The sequence below is a fragment of the Echinops telfairi genome, unplaced genomic scaffold (genome assembly GCF_000313985.2).
Source record: "Echinops telfairi isolate 266 unplaced genomic scaffold, ASM31398v2 ScPeMD7_6;HRSCAF=24_1, whole genome shotgun sequence".
NCBI lineage: Eukaryota > Metazoa > Chordata > Mammalia > Afrosoricida > Tenrecidae > Echinops > Echinops telfairi.
This window is the reverse complement of record NW_022103903.1, coordinates 18,641,061-18,657,349: the sequence shown is the minus strand read 5'-3', so window position 1 is coordinate 18,657,349 and position 16,289 is coordinate 18,641,061. Positions and strand designations below refer to the sequence as shown.

The 16,289-nt window shown below is 37.9% G+C and overlaps 1 protein-coding gene across 1 annotated transcript in view; it reads right to left on the bottom strand.

The window, feature by feature from the left end:
- EPHA6 (EPH receptor A6) overlaps positions 1–16,289 on the bottom strand; it is a 1,133,516-nt gene that overhangs the window by 173,205 nt on the left and 944,022 nt on the right. Inside the window, exon 14 of the mRNA XM_045286264.1 lies at positions 9,343–9,404. Coding sequence (XP_045142199.1) covers positions 9,343–9,404 — 62 coding nt within the window. The remainder of the gene's footprint in view (positions 1–9,342; positions 9,405–16,289) is intronic.

Genomic DNA, 16,289 nt, shown 5'->3' with positions numbered 1-16,289 from the left:
GTCAAGGATTTTGTCTTGCTTGGATCCACAGTCAGTGCTCATGGAACCAGCAGTCAAGAGATCAAACAACATATTGTACTGGGGAAATCTGTTGCACAAGACCTCTGTAAAATATTGAAAAGCAAGGATGCTACCTAAAAACAAAGAGACTTTACAGCCTCTATCGTTCAGAATTTCTCTGCTTTACTTGATGTGCTTGCTTATTTCCTTCTTCCTGAGATACTACTTCTTTGGGATTTGCCGTCCACATTCTCCTTCCTCTGCTTGTTCTTCTTTGATTACTCAGTCTTGGCTTTTTGAGGCATTTATCGAAGGTGCCCGCTCATGTTTGTGGGGCAGAGTCCTTTGCTCACCTCTGTCTTTCCTAATATATTCTTCCACCGTGGGTTTGATTTCTAGCCATCTTCCTGCTAAATACTCCTAGATCTTTAACTTTTGTCCAGATTTCTTTATTTCAGTAAAACAGGATAGCTATTTTCCTCGAATGTTTTACAAGGATTTGAAGTACAACACAGCTCAAACTAAACTCATCATCTCCTCCTTCCCACTCAGGAATACATGTATTTTTGAAAAATCAGTTTATTATGAATGCAACCTTGCTTGGAAATAGAGTAATTGCAGATGTTCATTGATGAAGATGAGTGAAATAGACAAAAGACAACCATGTGAAGCCAGCGGCAGAGAGTAGAATAACTCTGCCAATGAATGTTTTGGACTCTCTCCCAGAGGCTGGGGGAGGCAAGAAAGGATCTTCTCATAGAGGTTTCAGGGAACATGGACACAATGACCTCCTAAATATGTGATCTGCGTCTCACGGGTTATTATAAAATACATTTCTGTTGTTTCAGGTCAAATTTTTATGGAATTTTGCTATAATAATCCCAAGAAATTATACGTATGGTTTCTTGGTAATTGGTTGGGACCACCATGGGTAAGCCTTCTACATGCCCAGAGTCTATATAGAGTCAAGAGGAGTATTCACTGAACTTTGAAATCTCATGAAATTTGCCTTATGGGTATGAAATTTTGGGGGAAACATGACATCTTTATCCCTTCCAATTTCATATGCCTATTCTACCATGGTATGTTGGAAGCAGATACATTGTTTTCTAGATTTCACAGACCTACAACGAAGAGGAATTCTACACTCAAGTTAGTTCATGTCCATAATCTCACCCATATATGACTTAGATGATTTAGGTAATGCATTGTGGAGTTTTAGAGCTCATTATACATTGGTGAAATTTTGGACTTAATTTGAAATTTGGAATTAATGCTGGAATAGGTTGGGTGAGAATTTGGGGGTATGGTGAGATGGAGTGAATGTATTTTGCATTTGGGAAGGACATGAATTTTTAGGCACTGGAATTTTTTATTCTTTTGTATATAGGATCTCTATTGACTTGGTAGCATGTAACCACAACCATATTTAAGCTATTATATTTATAATAGGATATATATATGTAAGTGCTATATGTCTATAAATATATTACACACAATGCACACATATATACACACATATGTGCTATAGTGTTTTTTTTCAGGTTGATCTTGTTTCTGTGCAGAACTCTCTTACTTGTTCTAAAAGGAGAATAGTTTAGTGGCTAAGACCAACTGCTCTACTTACAGAAGTTTGGTATTAAAAGTATAATGAGGGTCTATAAAGATTTGTTAATTGTAATTTATAGAGTTTTGATGTGTTCAAAATGTATCATTGTCAAGGAATATTGACTATACAATGGGTCGCCAAATCAATCAATCAATCAATCAATCAATCAATCAATCACAGAAGTAATACTACCAGAATATTTCTTAGAAGCTAAGGTTACAAGACTTCTACTCACTTTGAACCCTTGATAATGAAAGATCGAGTTAGAAAAGGGTATCATGTTCCGTAAAGTAGAGGGCCCAGGAAATGAGGCAAACCCTCAATGGAATGGATTGACACAAGAACTACACAAATGGACTCAGTGATTATGAAGAGGTCGTAAGCATGGACGATGTTTCTTTCTGTTATACAAATAGTCACCATGAGGCTGACTTAATGACAACTAACAGCAACGATATGAATAATTATGTCTGTCTGCAAGAATTTCTTGACATACGTCTAATAATTTCTACAATGGTTGCCTAGGTGTCTCTTCTTGCTTCCAACAATCCTTTCTTCAGCATGTTTTGGGATATGGTTTTCTTATTAAATCTAATCTTATTTGTTTTTTATGTTTCAGTGATTTTCTCAGATTTTAGTTCATAGATGACATTGATTCTTACTCAACCAAATGCTGTAATTTATAAAATATGCATATATGTACCTATAGATGTATGTACATCTATATGTATATACATATACATACACACGTATATGCATATATATATATAACTTTTCTCTCATATCAAAGGATTTAAGAGGGGAGAAGAAGGTTACAGTATACCATACAATATACCATTTAGCATTAAATATATCCATACATAATGAAATCTGTGTCATGTTGAATTTATAGTCAATGAATAAAAAAAAGTAAAATATATAAAACATTTTAGTGGTTAATACATTGCATCTAAAGAATTTAAAGTATTTCATAAACACTTCTATTTGGCTTGCTAGTTAATATTGTTATTAAGATGGACGTCCAAAACTTTTTGTCAATCAGTTGCCAAATAAGTGAGATAAAATGTATTTATGAAAGCTCTATATAGTTAAGAACATATCAGCATATGCTCAATTTACACTTATTTCACACATGTGTATATATAGTTACACACTCAATGGCACCTCCCTTTTGCCAATGTATATATCTGGAAGAACGTCAAAAGGAATCTGGTGCAATAGCACAGTCAGTCAGTCAGCTGCCAGTACTAGAAGTAGATTGCAATTTTGTGCTTACTTGTACTATGACTCCTTCATACTAAAATAGCAAATTGATGTGATTTTCAAGTCATGTGGGAGACCAAGGGAAAAGTCCAGAATGCTTTTAATGAACCGTGGATGGTTCCCCTACTATGAAGTGCACTTAGCCACTTCCTCCTTTCTGCGCTCCCAGAAGCTATGATTATCAAATTCTAAAGCAATGGTTTGAAAAATGACTTCCCTTTCCAGAATTTATGGAATACTTCTATATTTATATATTTTATTTCTGCCTGCCATGGGGAATTGAATGCCTGCTATTGAATAAAGCTTATAAAGCAGTTTGAGCTTCTGGGATAGAAGGGATATGATTACAAAGAATGGTAAGCATATGAAAGGAGAATGGGAGGGTAGTATTGGCTCTGTAATTTTCCCCCCATTCATATGATATTTGTTTTACTCTATGTACAGAGAGGCTATAAGGCCACATTGATGTAGGATGAGAGGACTTCAAGAAGAAACAGGAAGTAATACAATAAGAAGCTAGCATTGATAGTGGAGGAGAGCATAGCTCTTTGAATGATATCAACCGGAGTTTCCATCTTTGCTTTAACATTTATTAGCTTAATGGCTTAGGAACCTTGCTGAGCCTTATTTTCCTACATGTCCAGTGAGAACTCTTGTTAATTTATTAATAGAGTTAAGTGTTTTTATTTCCTCAACATTTATATAACACAATGTCCAGGTAATATTCTTTAGCCTTACAAAGATTAATTAATTTAAACCGTATGAAGATGGCATAAGGCAGGTACTGACAATATCCCAATTTTACAGATGAGTAACCAGGGGTATCAGAACTTTAATAACTTGCCCAAAGGGTTCAAGCCAAGATTACTTGAGATGAAATATAATGCAGGTTGTTTTTGTTTTGTTTTTTAAAACAGTAGTGATAGCAGGTACTGAGTATTTACTCATATCCAGATTCTATGTTGTATATCTTTTCCACATGGGGAACAAAATAAGAACTGAAAATATTAGATTTCATAGTTTATATTATGAAATATGTCACTTACATATTTCAGAACAAGGTCAGAGGATGACAGTGTAATAGACTATTGATTGTTCATATGCAAGTTTAAGATGAAGCCGAAGAACATTAAAACAAGTCTACAAGAGTCAATGTACGATCTTGAGCACATTCCACCTGAATTCAGAGATTATTTTAAGAGTACATATGACACAATGAACACTGATGATGTAATAACAGAAAAATAGGTATTAAGGAGGAGCCTGGGTGGTGTAGTGGCTATCCACTAGGCTGGAAACCACAAGATGGGGCGTTTTCAACCACCAGCTGCTCTGCAGGAGGAAGACGAGGCTTCCTACTTCTCTAAAGTGTGACCGTCTTGGAGCCCCACAGGGGCCGGTCTGCCCTTCTCTAAAGTGTGACAGGCTTGGAGCCCCACAGGGGCAGGTTCGCCCTGTCCTATAGGGTTGCTCTCAGTCAGAATCGACTCGATGGCAGGGAGACTTTTGAAGTATCAGGGACATCTATGAAGAAACCAAAAGGTTATTGAAAAGGAAACAAATATATTTACATATGTACATGTCTGTATTTAGGACTCCATGTATGCCCTTTGCCTCCTACTCCTTTCCTTTATTTCCTTATGCATTCCTCCTGTTCCACTACCATGTTCAGCCTTCATTCTGGTTTCAGTAATTCCTCTGTTACATTGTCCTTGGTCACTCCCTACCAGTCCTCCCATCCTCTCCCTGCCACTGGTTTTGAACCACTCATTGTTCTCTTGTCCCTGGGTTGGCCAACACCTCCTCCCTTCCCCCACCAGCCACTCTCCCATGTCCCCCCCCACCATTGGTCCTGTGAGAGTGGTGATACCAGGAGGGAAGAGGGAAGGTGGGGTAGAAAGGGGGAACCGATTACAAGGATCTACATATAACCTCCTCCCTGGGGGATGGGCAACAGAAAAATGGGTGAAGGGAGACGCCGGGCAGTGTAAGATATGATAAAATAATAATTTATAAATTATCAAGGGTTCATGAGGGAGGGGAGAGTGGGGAGGGAGGGAGGGGGGGAATGAGGAGCTGATTCCAGGAGCCAAGCGGAAAGTGAGAGTTTTGAGAATGATGAGGGCAACGAATGTATAAGTGTGCTTTACACAACTGATGTATGTGTGGATTGTGATAAGAGTTGTATGAGCCCCAATAAAATGATTTTAAAAAAAGAAAGGACAAAAATGAATGTCAGAAGATTCACTAAAACTTGCTCTTGACTAGAATAGCTAACGTGAATGGAAGAAATGATGACGTGAAAACAAAATGGAACTGACAACTTCAAAGGACAGCTAGAGAAGACAAAGCAAGCTCTTATAAAGATGTGTGCAAAGATGTGGAGTTGAAAAGCCAAGAGGAAAGAGTAAGCTCAGCCTTTATTCCAGCATTTTCTTAAACAGAAAGAAATGAAAAATATCAAGACTTGAGTTGCAATATTGAAGAATTCTATGGGCCAAATACTAAACGGCATAAAAACATCAAGAAACTGTGGAAGGACTAAATTAATAGATCAAACAGAATTGATCCCTGTTCCACCATTACAAGAGGTAATGTATGATCAAGAGTCCATCGGTTTTTCATGGCTCTTGTTAATGAAAGTAGAAATCCGAGTATCACTGATATCATGAGTACAGGCTAAGGTGCCAGGAACTGACAGACTATTAATCGACATGGTCCATCACATTGATGCAATGCAGAAAACACTCATTCATTGGTGCTTACTGAGAAAATGTAAAGATAGCTACTGGCAAACACAGGAAGAGATTCTTAAAAAAATTTTTTTTTAATTAAAAGTTCATTTTACACTGCCTAGCGTCTCCCTTTACCCACTTATTAAATTATTAAGGGTTCATGAGGGAGGGGGAGATGGGGAGGGGAAAGGGAAAAAGGAAAATGAGGAGCTGATTCCAGGAACCCAAGCGGAAAGCGAATTTTGTGATAAGTGTGTGTGAGCTCTCATCTCTTATCTGTATCTGTGCACATGCTCTGATGTAGCCTGCAGTGAAATGCAGTACTGGGGTCATGAAAGTAGGTGGTGAGGAAGCCTTAAGGAACCAGAGGAGTATTGTGTGTTGGTGCTTTACTGTGCCCTGGTTGACAGGAAGAGATTCTTATTTGTGCCCAAACCTAACAAAAGGTGATCCAATTGAATGTGGATATTGTCAAACAATGTCACATGCAAGTAACATTTTGCTGAAGACACTAAAAATGATTGCAGCAATACATTGGCAGAGGACTGCCAGATATTCAAGTGGGATTATGAAGAGGACATAAACAAGGGATATCACATGGATTTATTGGCTATGCAAAGGCATTAGCGTGTGTGAATAACAAAGACATTAGAGTTTGTGAATAATAAAACTTATGGATAATATTACAATGAATGGGGATTCCAGAGCACTTAATTGTGCTCAGTGGAAGGTGTGCTGTGTTAGTCTGGGTTGACTAGAGAACCTAATCCAGAGGCACTCAAACATGTGTATAAAAAAGAGCTTTATACACAAGAGCAGTTGAATATTGAGAAAATATCCCAGCCCAGTCCAGATCAAGTCCATAAATCTGATATTAGCCCATATGTCTGACACCAATCTATAAAGTCCTCTTTAGACTCATGAAACACATGCAATGACACCAAATGCAGGAAGATCACAGGTCAGTGGGTGGAAGGTCTTGTGGATCCAGTGGTGGCGTAAGCATCTCAGTGCTGGCAGGGGTCTCCCTGTGGCTCCTCCAGCTCCAGAGCTCTAGCATCATCAATGTAGCTCCATCAGGCTCATCATCAGTAATGTCTTAAAGGGAGTGAGCCTGTGTCCTGACTCCAGGGAGCTATTTATCTCCTTAGTGCCCCCCAAATGAGGTCATCAAGCTGTGTCCTGATTGACAGGCTGACCTCCACCCCTTCACTCTTAACTCTCAAATTGACAACAGATTATATAACTACCACATGTACATAGACCAAAATTCAGTCATAAAAACAGAATAAGAAGATACTATGTTTATTAGGAAAGGTGTGCATAAAAGTTGTACCCCTTTACTATGCTTATTCAATCTACATGGGAAGTAGTCTGGGAAGTTAGATTGCTTGAAGTAGAATGTGGCATCAGGATTAGAGAAAGACTCATTGACAAACTATAATATGCAGACAGTGAAGATTTGAAGCCCTTACTGGTGAAAATCAGAGGCTAAAACTTTTGGTATGGATGATACCTCAACAAGAACCACCAAATCCTCACATTATACCAATAAGCAACCTCATGATAAAGGGGAAAAACTGAACTTATCTATGAAGTCATTTTGCTTTGACCCAATCAATGCCCACGGAAGCAGAAGTCAAGATATCAAGCAGCACATTGCACTGGATAAAACTGCAAAAGGAATCTTTAAATTATTAAAAAGCAAAGGCAGTACTTTGAAGACTAAGGTGTGCTTGACTCCAAGCCAATGCATATTTAATCATCCCCTACGCCTGCAATGAATAAGGAAGACTGAAGAAGAATTGGTGACTTTGAATTATGATAACATAAAATATCAACTATACTACAGGGACTGTCAGAAGAATGAACACGTCTGTCTTGGAAGAAGTACAGCTAGAATGCTTCTTAGAAGTAAGGACGGTAAGACTCAGTTCCACATAGTTGCTAGCAAGACCTCCATGCCTGGGGGAAGACAGCATGCTTAGTTAAGTGGAGGGTCCGTGAAGGAGAGTAAGACTCTCAACAAGGTTGGTTGGCACAATGGCTTCAACTGTGGGCTCAGGCACAGCAACATTTGTGAGTGTAGCATAGGAGCAGGCAGCGTTGTGTTCTGGTGCACAATGGGTGCCTAACCACCACAACCACAACAACAAATGATTCTTTGGGGCCCAAAGTATATCTGAAGCTAACATTTTCCTCTAAATTTGCTCTAGGCATTCATTTAATATAATTTTCAGATGCAGTCTAGATTGAGTCTCTGCTATACAATTTGCCATTATAGTCTGCTCTAGGACACAGTTGATACAAACAAACCTATGCAAGCATCATTAGATAATGAGTCATTTTGATAAAAATGCTTTCTATGAATAGATATAATGGAAGGCATAAGTATATATGCATTTCAGATACCATAGGTGGTCCTGATAAAATATTCTAAAAAAAATGAATGCATTTATAGGAGCAATGAATGCAAGCTATAAACAAAACACTCTGAGAATACCTTCAGAAAGAACAAACAGTTCGTGTCCCCAACCACCACTGAATCTCATTTTGTCTTAAAGAGCACATCTGGTTGAGAGTATGCTTTCTGTGAATTGCATTGCTTTATAATAGCCAGAAGATTATGCTGAACTCAGCTTCTAGCATTGAGCCTAGATATGTAATCCTTTCGCAGTGCAAATATACCTTCACTTACAACACTGAGAGTGTTTGGAAGGAGAGGGCATGGAATCAAGCAAAATACATGAAAATGAAATCAAGAAAAAAAGTGAGATGCATGCAGAACTTTCCCAAACAATCTGGAGCCTAAATAAAAAATTACGTGACACTATGTTTTCAATTGAATAGGAAGGAGAATTGCATAACACGTTCCAAATGACAAAAGTCCAGCCATTTTTGCACGCAAGGAAACCAGTGATCCTCTTTAGGTAGATATGTATTAGTGGACACAATGAAACTCAAATATGTGACCTTGGCTGGGGGTGAAATCTTTTAGCACCAGCTATTATCTTCATTGTTCATATAAATAAATATTTTTGAAGCACTGAGTGGCTTTTTACTTGTTACAGTTACTATGAACACACTTTGAAATATATTTTCTTACATCCTTCTCAGTTCTGTTATTTTGTCCTTCTATGTAATACAAATGATTTTCAATATGTCATACTTCTAAGGATAAGTTACTTTTAACAAGAATAGCTTTAACATTTTGGTTCTAATACAAGTCACTACTGGAAGAGATTTCATTTATTCTTATTCTCTTTTTATTTTCTGATTAGTCAGCCAGATTAATGTAAGAAGGACAACGTGGATGGATAGTGTTTTATATAATCTTGAATTACTCTTCGTGAATACATATCAATGTAAGGGGTGAGGCAGCATGTGAAAATGCACAAAACATTCTATTAAATAGTTAAAATGCAAGTAAATGATTAACTTTTGTGAGCTTACTGAGTTTCAACTAATTTCTTCATGAGGATATCATTTGAAATATATACATCAATTGAATTTATAGGATAAATCAATTATATTAAGTCTACATTCTCTCCCTCCCATGCCCATCAGTAACATTCTACTGTATCCCCTGTCAGAAATGCACTCTAGAGAAACTGATTCTGTTCTTCCCAGAAAAATTCATGCATAAAAATTATGGAAAAATTAATTTATGAGAAATGGCTTAAATCTAGAGCTCAAAATAGCTCATGTAAGTAGCATCAGAAAAGAACAGCTCACCCGCAAAAAGGAGTCAAGCGATCCATTCTCCATGTATTCCACCACGATCATCACTGGTCTGCCTGGAACGGAGCAAGAGACGCACAGACTTAGAGCAATGACAGACATGGCTGCAGCCATTAGAGATTTCCAGCTGTCAGCTAAATTATTTGTTGTTGTTTTTTATTAACAGTAACTTCATTTTCCAATCTGCCTCTATGAAACCACTTATACATAGGCATCTCTCCACTTCTTTATGGTGGTATTTCTCCGAGTTCATAAAAAGAACATGCATTACAATATGAATTACAAAGGAATTAAGTATTTATTTTTTCTTAAGTGCTGCGATCACTTATTTAGACATCCTCTTTTTCCTCTAGAATTTTCTTAGGAGAAAATCAGCAAGCTGATATTAGGGTTTACGCACTCCCTGTAGCTGCTTTGGCAATTCTGTTGCAAATTCTCCTACAGGGCTGTTGGACTTATGACTGAACTACATTTGACTGGGGATTTCTGTAATATTTATAAGGCAAATCAGAAATGAAAAATTTATAAATATCTTTAAGATATAATAAACCTTTTGTTATTGTCTCTTTTAAGGTGTTTTAAACTGAAAGCTTTCTACAGATTGATGAGTGCTACAAAGTTGGTGGGGATTGTAATCGTTCTTGATCATTTCCTTATTGGCCATATATAAGATCAACAGATCAATGATGGCAGCACATGAAAAATAAGTAACTCTGATTGTGTAGTCTAGTGCAGAAGCTAAAATCAGAAGCTGAAAATCTTTCATTTCTTTTTTTATTATATCTATTGCAATTGTTACAGTTTCCAATACACCACTATTAGGTAAGATATTTGACAGAAATAACTTTAAATTGTTTCAAAGAGAATACATTTGCTTTGCCCAATTGTCCAAGTTTAAAAGATTAGCTCATTTTAGATGAAGGAAAATGGTGTTTACCTGAAATATGAATGTAAGACACATTTACTTTTTTACCTGTATAGTACTTGCTTTTCATTGGTATTGTAAGCAATTCAATCTACAATATATACATTTTTTTTGCTCATGAACTTACTTCACTAATAATGAAAACATTAGATCTCATCTTGCAGTTTATGTCTCATTTATGAACTCAAAATCTTGTGAATTAAAAAGAGTTAGCATAACAAATTAGTTCAATGCTTGCAAAGGCTAGATTTTTAAGAAAGATGTACTAAAGGTAAATGTAGTAGTAAAGCTCCCAATTAATCATGCAGAGAATTAGATCCCAAAGAAGTTTTCCATTTGTGGTGGATATTAAGTTATATTCCGTAATGCCTCTCAAAGTCATTGATTTAATCCAAATATGAATCAAGAGTCTTATCAGAAAATATTGAGGTCAATGAACTGTCAGCACTGTAGTGAAGTGTTCTATAAAATCAATGTTTTAAAACTGAGTTTCTCATTAAATCTATATTTGGACATCCATGTCAGATAATTTCCAGGTACTCACACGAGACTGATTGCAAACACTTGGTTATGAAGGGCAGGGAAAAGAGAGGTCACTGATATAAAAGTTCAAAGACTATTATTAAGCTTAAATGATGGTGAGTTATAGATATTAAAGAAACAAAGTTGTGTTATTGCAATGGCTTTGACTTTTTCTCCCAGTGGTTTCATACCTTTCTGACCAATCTTCACCATTTCTGACAAAGGTTAAGATACATTTAAGATTTTCATTTGTTTTCTTACCATTTATCTCCTCCTTAACGTCACTTTTATTAGAATAAAAGTGTTAATTTTTAGTGAGTTCCTACTTCACTTGTATTGATTTTTTACATATTGTCATTGTCCCCATTACACAGCTAAGGGCATTGAGGGACATAGAGTAGAACTGCTAGTCAGAAGTCAAACAGCTACTAAGTGGCAGTGGTAGGCAATCTACAAACAACAACAACAACAAAACCCCCAAAGCAAAACTGACTGCCATCGAGCCAATGCGGACTCATAGAGACCACCCTGTGGATTTCTGAGACTTTTATAATTTTTTGCAGGTGGAAAGCCTAATATTTCTCCCACAGAGCTGATGTTGGTTTTGAACTACCGATTATGTGGATTACAGTCCATTGTATCATCAGGCCTCCCTAGGCAATCCACCTCAAGAGTCATAGCCTCTTAAAAATTTGCACTACAGGTGCCTCTTAGAGAAAATCTAAGTTTCATATTGTTAGGCAAGCCTCTCCAGTGACGGACCTTGTCTTTACTAGGTAGTCACCACTCCACTGGTTGACATCATTGCTTTTATTATTGCTCCTATTCCTTGAGCATCCCCTACAGTACATATGCCATTGTTGCATGCTCATCACATCAATAAAGTCTCCATTCGAATATATTATGCCTGGCTTGACAACAAAATGCCCTATATTCCCATAGATCCATTGTACCCCAATGAATAGTAATGAATTTTCAAGGTCATTCCCCCAAGAGCTGAGCATAGTAAGTCCTTCAAACCCCTCCTTTCCCTCTATTTGATTTCACAATGCCTAAGAATGAATCACTGGAGGATTTCATCATGATTGCAATCGGTATGAATGCAAAGTACTTTGAAACTAGAACTTCTATCTACAACTCCTTGGGAAATACTTTATTCAAGTTGGAAATTCATCAGTGTCAAGGTTCATTTTCTCATTAAGGAGTACACAGAAGCAAATGACGCCTCCCTTGGTTTCTTGTGAATTACAAGTTTCACACCTGAGCTCTTCATCTTTGTTGTTCTTTGTACAGAAGCACCAAACGAGAGCTGCTGCTATTGGAAGGAGGTATCGCTTTTTAAAGATACTGCCGGCATCTAACCTGTAATTTGTTTCCTAGTGGCTTTCAATAGAACACTTACCCGGTGAAGCTTACAAACAACTTTATAGTCCATGATTATATTTTATGAACAAATGGAGAAGTATGAGGAGAATGATGACAAATTAATTGCTATTTTAAAAGATGTAGTTATATATCAATAACACTTATTCATCTTCTTTTAATATTTAAAAATTTCATACTGAAAATTTTGCTAATATAAAATATATTTGACCATCATTCATCCTCCTTTGATTGCTCTTTACCAAAGATTCCAACTTAAAGCAACCCTGAGGGACAGAGTACAGTTGTCCCACAGAGTTTCCTGGTCTTTCTTCTGCGGGTCTCCCTCCTGAGGATGATGGGGTTGAGTTGCTGACCTTTGGGCATGTAACCAGTGCTCCAGCAGGGCTCCTTAATTCTCCTATGAAATTTCAAAATGCTTCAGCTAGCTACTCCAATTTCCTATGCTCACATTGATATTTGCATTGTCCTGAAGCTAGTGTTCAATCCCAGGATCCTTGAATGTTAGGCTAGTCTTCAAATCACCAGGTCTTTGTTACGAGTCTCATCAGTTTGAGTGTGGGAGATGCCAGAGTGTACTTCCAAAGTCACACAATGTAAGCTTCTCACAATTGCCTTCTTAAATGGCCCAGCTATGGTTATAGGTGTCTTAACTGTTTTGGAACAAAATATCCTCTAAGGAGCTAGTTACTTATATTCTTCTAGAAATAATAAATTTCATCATCTCATATCCTTATTTTCTGATGTATAGAAGAACAACTCTTTTCATTAATTGAGATTTTTGAGGACTACCAATGAAGGAATAATTCTGAAATCCTAGCTCCCCAATATTTATGGGGAATTTGATGCAGGTGGTCTGGAGAAATTACATGATCATAATTTTCTTGCCTTATTGTTGAATAAAGCAAAAGACAAATACTTTTTAAGCATGTTTGAAGAATCTTGGCAAAAACATTTCACCAGTGAAATTAAAAATTTTTCCCCTTCAGACTCAGAAAGATTTAAGAATGAAGAATATAGCATTTTAACATTTTCTTCAATGAGTTCACGTGAGATGTAATATTTTATATTGGCTTTCTAATAAAGAATGTGCAGTCAGTAATATACCAAATCCAAAAGCAAGTCAGGGGAACAACTAGGGTGTTGGAATCAGAAACAAGGAGGAGACAGGGATCCAAGGCAGGGGTGGGTGGAGGTGGGGTCGGAGCAACAGCAAACTAGCTAAGAGGAGGTACCAAGAGGCGGAAATAAAGGGGAAAGTGACAGTGGGGCAGGAGGAAGGTAAAAGGAAACAAAGGAAGGACCAAGGAAGCAAAGCAATGCCTAGAGGTATAAACTTAGTGGTGTACAATTGTAAATACATTAATCCACACAAACAGAGGGATTGGCCCATGTACATATATTTATATGGCAATACACTGAGGTAGGGGATGGATTTGGGGCCTCTGCTCATACCATTCCTCAACACAAGAACACTTTGTTCTACCCAATCGGCAGCCTGTGATGTTTACCCTCCCAACATAATCGCTGAAGACAAAATGGGTGCATAAGCAAATGTGGTGAAGAAACGGATGGTGCCCGCTATTAAAAGTCATAGCGTCTGGGGTCTTAAAGGCTTGAAGTTACACAAGCTTCCATTCAGCAGAGAATCAACAAGTTCACATGGAAGAAGCACACCGCCAGTGCGATCATGAGCAGTCATTAGAACTGGTAATAGGCATCAGCAGATCCACAACAAACAAAAACATATTGTTGAGAACGAGGGTTGCTGGAGCAGAGATCCAAAGCCCATTTGTAGACTGTGGAACAATCTCCCCACAGAGGGGCTACAGGGAAGGGATGAGTCACCAGGGTGCAGTAAAGCATCGAGGAAACACACTATATTCCTCTGGTTCCTTGAGGCTTCCTCACCCACCACTACCATGACCCCTTGAGGCTTCCTCACCCACCACGACCATGACCCCAGTGCTGTTTCCCAATTCAGACTAGACCGGAACATATGCATAAGTATAAAAAGGGATGGGAGCTCATGACACACAGAATCCAGTGATCAACACATAACCATACACCCCTCTACAGGGGGCAGAACAACAGAAAACATGAGGGAAGGGAGACAGCGGTCTGTGTGAGAGATGAAAATAATAACAGTGGTAAAAAAAGAAAATAATAACTGTGTACAATCTATTAGGGGGTTACGAGGATGGGGTGGAGGGGAGGGGAAAGAAGAGCTGATACCAAGGGTTCAATAGAAAGTGAATGTCTAGAAAAGAATGAGGGTATCATATGTACAAATATGCCTGATCCAATTGATGTATGGATTGTGATAAGAGTTGTACAGCCCCCAATAAAATGATTTTTAAAAATCCTATTACAAATTCAAATACTTTCTAGTTTATTTAACAAGACTCTTCAAATCAGTTACTTACTAGTAACGGAGGGGTGGGGGGAGGTTAGGTTGGGGAGAGAATCCAGTACCCTATGCCAATCCAAGTTATCATATGAGTTTTATTACCTGGTAGAAAACATATAGAAGTGATGCAATGCTAAATGAACTACAAATCTCAAGTGGGTTTGATAATAATGAAATAATTTACTTATCTTTATCAGGCATTCTAAAGGTATTAGTGACAAGTTTGAACAATTATAATATAATAAATTAATTGATTTTTATTCACAAGATAAGCACCTACATCGGAAAATCAATTTCCTCTTATACTATTGAACTGATTATCAGTTTATGTCCTGTGCAAATCTCGTCGTTAGTGATGTCAAATCTCAATTCTGAACATTTTTCTTGGATTTTCATCTCTTAGTGAAAACATCATTTATGTCTGCCTTGAAACCCTCTTGCGATGCTGGATTTCCACCCAATCCAACACCTGTTAGTCCATAGGGTATTCAATGATGCTGATTCTCTTAAGAAAATCTTTGCCCCTGTCCAAATTCTCCTTTGTTTTCCTCTTGCTTGATTATTGCAATATATATAACTGTTTTCTTTGCACCTATTATCTTCCTTAAAAAGCCTTTGTGGTGTAGTGGGTTATTTGTTGTGCTGCTAAATGCAAGGTTAGCATTTCCAAACCACCAACCACTCTGTGGGAGAAAGATAAGACTTTCTATTCCTGTAAAGAGCTGCAGTCTCAGAAATCTACAGGGGCAGTTCTAAACTGTTCTATGTAGCCGCTGTCTGTTGAAGTTGGCTCCATGATAATGAGTCTGGTTTGATTTGAGGCACTTAATTATATACATGATGGCGCACTTATTGTTCAAAAAGCAGCTCAAGGTTTATTTTTTGATGGAAGATGTTAATAATAATAAAACTAAAACCAAACGCACTGCCATGGAGTCCGTTCTAACTCATAGAGGCCCTACCGAGCAGGGCAGAGCTGTGCGCTCCAAGAGTGTTGGCAGACCAACATGTAACCCACAATGCCACCAGGGCTCCTTTAAGACGACAATAGGAGCAACAAAATCAATCAAAAAAAAAAAAAAGCACTGCAATAGACTAAGCAGGAAAAAAATAAAGGTGAATTTGGGCAGAGGCACTAGATTTTTAAATAGAATCAGCAGAATTTAATAATATTTGGGTAAACAGAGGGTGGATTAAGCAACATTGGGCCTCCTCATGAGCACTCCCCTAATACAAGAGCACCTTGCTCAGCTAAACGGTCATTTCATGATATCTACCTTCCCGACATGATCGCTGAAGACAGATGTGTTCATAAGAAAATGTGGTGAAGAAAGCTGATGGTACCCGGCTATCAAAAGATACAGCGTCTGGGGTCTTAAAGGCTTGTAGGCAAACAAGCGGCCATCTAACTTGGAAACAACAAAGTCCACAGAGAAGAAGCACACGGGCCTGTGCGAACACGAGATGTTGAAGGGAACAGGGAGCAGACACCAAAGAACAAAAACCATCATTGTGTGACCACCTACCCCACATAAACGCTGAAGACGAATGTGTGTAAAAGTAAGTGTGGTGAAGAAGGCTGATGGTGCCCGGCTATCGAGACCTACAGCGTCTGGGGACTTAAAGGCTTGAAAGTAAACAAGCGGCCATCTAGCCCTGAAGCAACAAAGCCCACATGGAAGCAGCACACCAACATGTGTG